Below are 3,090 nucleotides of genomic sequence, written 5' to 3'. Positions count from 1 at the left end.
GGAGCTCATATTTGCATAATTTTAGTACATTTGAAGATGATATATGAAACATCCTAATCCATACAACTAAATTTAACTAAAATTAGCTCATACTAATAACAACCATTTCAAAAAATTCATCATTTATATAAATTCCATACCATGTTTTGTTTTAATCAAAATCAAGTACATCCATACCATTTTATCTCCATTCTTTGTTCCCCCTTTTCTTTTTTATGGTGTCATCTCCATTATTCGAACCATGGCGGCTTTCCTTAGAATAATGTTGATGACACTATGTCTCATAACCCTCCTACCTCACCCTACCAACTCCCAACCACAATGCAAATCCATGACTTTTTCCAAAAACCAACTTTTCGCGAAATGTATGGATCTTCCGACTCTAAACGCCACCTTACATTGGACATATGACACATCCACCTCCGCCCTCTCAATGGCCTACACGGCCCCAGCATCCAGCAAAGATAGTTGGATTGCGTGGGCATTAAACCCGACAGGGTCAGGTATGTTGGGAGCCCAAGCGATTGCAACCTTTTCACCTGGAACAATCGGCCTATTTAATATCGTCCAGACAGTGGACATCACCTCTTACCATTCGATCAGGCAGGGGCCTCTCTCATACAATGTTACCGGGCTTTCTTGTGAAGCTTCCCTCGGTAAATTGACCGTTTTTGGGACGTGGGCTTTACCGGCTGGTGAGCCTACTGTAAACATGGTTTGGCAAATTGGGCCAGTAACTGCTGGAAGGATGGATGCGCATGCTATGGAACCCGATAATTTTAAGTCTAAGATGAAGATTGATTTGAGTAGCGGGGTAGACGTCGAGACTGTTAATGGGTCTGCTGTAGCTCCAGCTCCTTGGACTCTTGAATCGGCTAAACAAAAGGGTGGTGCTGTAAAGGAGTTGGTTTCTATTTTTTGTGTTTTGGGAGGATTTTTAGTTTCTTTGCTTTAAATAATTATAGGATAAAAAAAGGGGAAATTCAAAGAGGAATAGAGATCATTACAAAATGGAATGTACCTATTTTCGAGTGTTTAAACATATTAATCGATTCTATTCAACATTTATGTACATTTTTTTTTTTTTGACAGGGAACATTGTTCATGTAAACTAATGAACATAATCAAATACTTCATAACACTTGGTGAAGAAAATTTTTTTTTTTTTTTTTTTTTTTTTAAACAAAAAATAATGTTTAAAAATGGACAATGGAAATTATAGCGATTGGAGATCGGTTTAGAAATATTTGTCGAACTGGCGTTCATATATGATCGAAAAATTTCTAAATTCTAAAGCCGGTATAAAGCCAATAAGCCATCATGTCACATGGCGGCTCTACAATGGCCTTTTTTTCTTTTCGTGTTTTTTCAAAAATATATTACTCGCAGTAAAAAGGCCGTCATAGCTAGAGTCGCAATTCAACGTGCCCGGTTCTATCCATGAGAGGTTTATTGGTTTCGGAATATATGACGCGACTTTTTTATCCGAAGAATTTGGGAATGAGAACAATTAACTTGTTAAACTTTCCGATAAAAAAAAAATTTCAAATAAAATTGAAGTGTTTTTCAACCTATTTGTAAACTACTAAGTGCTATTTCGGACACATAATATAGTCATTTGATGTAGCAATGTTAAAACTAATAAAAAAATTAGAGTCCATTTGATCTTATGATGCGTTATAATGGAAGTTGAGGGATAATCGGATTGTAGATTTTGTAGGAGAGTATGTTGGGTTATGTCAAAAGTCGAGACCCTAAGGCCCAAGTGAAGTATAAGCCCAAGAGGTAGATTAGAAAATTTTGGTTTCATGCAGGTTATCTTGTAGGAGTGGTAACTAGTTTTCAACCCGTGTAAAATTGCATGGGTATATTTTTAATAACATCGTAAATAGCCAACATTTAAAACATATTAACCAAAAATGCATAAATATATTATACTCTATCTCTTATAATGATAATAGATTAAAACACTGCAAAAATGCAGTGTTAAAAAATGGTATAGAGTATATTAAATGCAATGTATATAAAACAATATGCATGTCATATAGAAAAATTATATTTGACTGAATATATTTAGGAGATAATAGCTTATTTTTTAAAAAGAAAATTCTAGTATGTTGTTCTTTAATTTCTTACTTCATTTACGGTTAATTTAACTTAAATTTAGTATTTAGTATTTTTGTAACAATATTGATTGTTAGGGCATTAGGAATAGACAAACCCCAAATGAGGTTTGTCTAATGTTATATCACTCAACACATAAACCTCTCTAACAAGAAACCTTAATACAACAATAGACAAACCTCTTAAATATAGACAAACCTCATAAAGGTATACTATATGAGGTCCACTATCACTCACAGCTAAAAACACAAACTTGTATACAAAATTGTAACCATTCTAACCTCAACACTCATTCCCAACAATAGAGAGGTTTGTCAACAAACCTCTAAAAAGTACACAAATCTTTGTTGACAAACCTCTATTGTTGATGCCCTTATCAATTGATGTATTTTTTCGTACTTTATTTTAATTGTTATTGTAATTTATTATTGTGGTAAATTTTGGACTGGATTTTTAACAGTTGGTGTAATTTATTAGTAAAATTTTGGGCTGAATTATTTACATTTTAAATTATTTATTTTTCGTTATTATTCACTAATATTTACGTGTAGGAAATATAAACGTAAACATTTACGTTTAAAACATAAACATATTGGTTTTTCAGCAATTAGTTCCAACTATTTTTCAGTGGGTTCTACATTTACTTAAAAAAATAAAAATAAAAATAAAAATATATATGTGATGATGTGGTTTAAGGGGAATGTTTGAAATGTCTTTGGTTTTATATAGATAAGATAAGATGAGTATCCTTAAAAAAAGAAACTACTCTCTACTCTCTACTAAGTAGCACCAAAACGGACACGAACACGTGATATGACATCCCATGAAATTTAAGACATGGAACACGTTATTTAAATTTAATATAATATAGTATATTTTATAGTTATAAATAACGTATGATTTTATTTTTGTAACGTATTTGATATTAAATTTAAATAAGTGAAGGTAAAATTTGATCTTGATTAT

At 32.1% G+C, this 3,090-nt stretch overlaps 1 protein-coding gene across 1 annotated transcript; it reads left to right on the top strand.

Annotated features, from left to right (window-relative positions):
• The first annotated feature begins 241 nt into the window (after positions 1–241).
• Positions 242–1,110, top strand: LOC141589857 (auxin-induced in root cultures protein 12-like). Its single transcript, XM_074410480.1, has 2 exons — positions 242–907; positions 1,093–1,110. Exons 1-2 carry the CDS (start codon positions 242–244, stop codon positions 1,108–1,110), a joined length of 684 nt encoding a protein of 227 aa, XP_074266581.1.
• Positions 1,111–3,090: the final 1,980 nt, after the last annotated feature.

The sequence above is a fragment of the Silene latifolia genome, chromosome 7 (genome assembly GCF_048544455.1).
Source record: "Silene latifolia isolate original U9 population chromosome 7, ASM4854445v1, whole genome shotgun sequence".
Lineage (NCBI taxonomy): Eukaryota > Viridiplantae > Streptophyta > Magnoliopsida > Caryophyllales > Caryophyllaceae > Silene > Silene latifolia.
The sequence above is the reverse complement of the archived record's forward strand: the minus strand, read 5'-3'. Positions and strand labels throughout refer to the sequence as shown.

Coding starts and splice junctions, on each gene's coding strand:
- LOC141589857 (XM_074410480.1), top strand. CDS start 242: ATGGCGGCTTTCCTTAGAATAATGTTGATGACACTATGTCTCATAACC.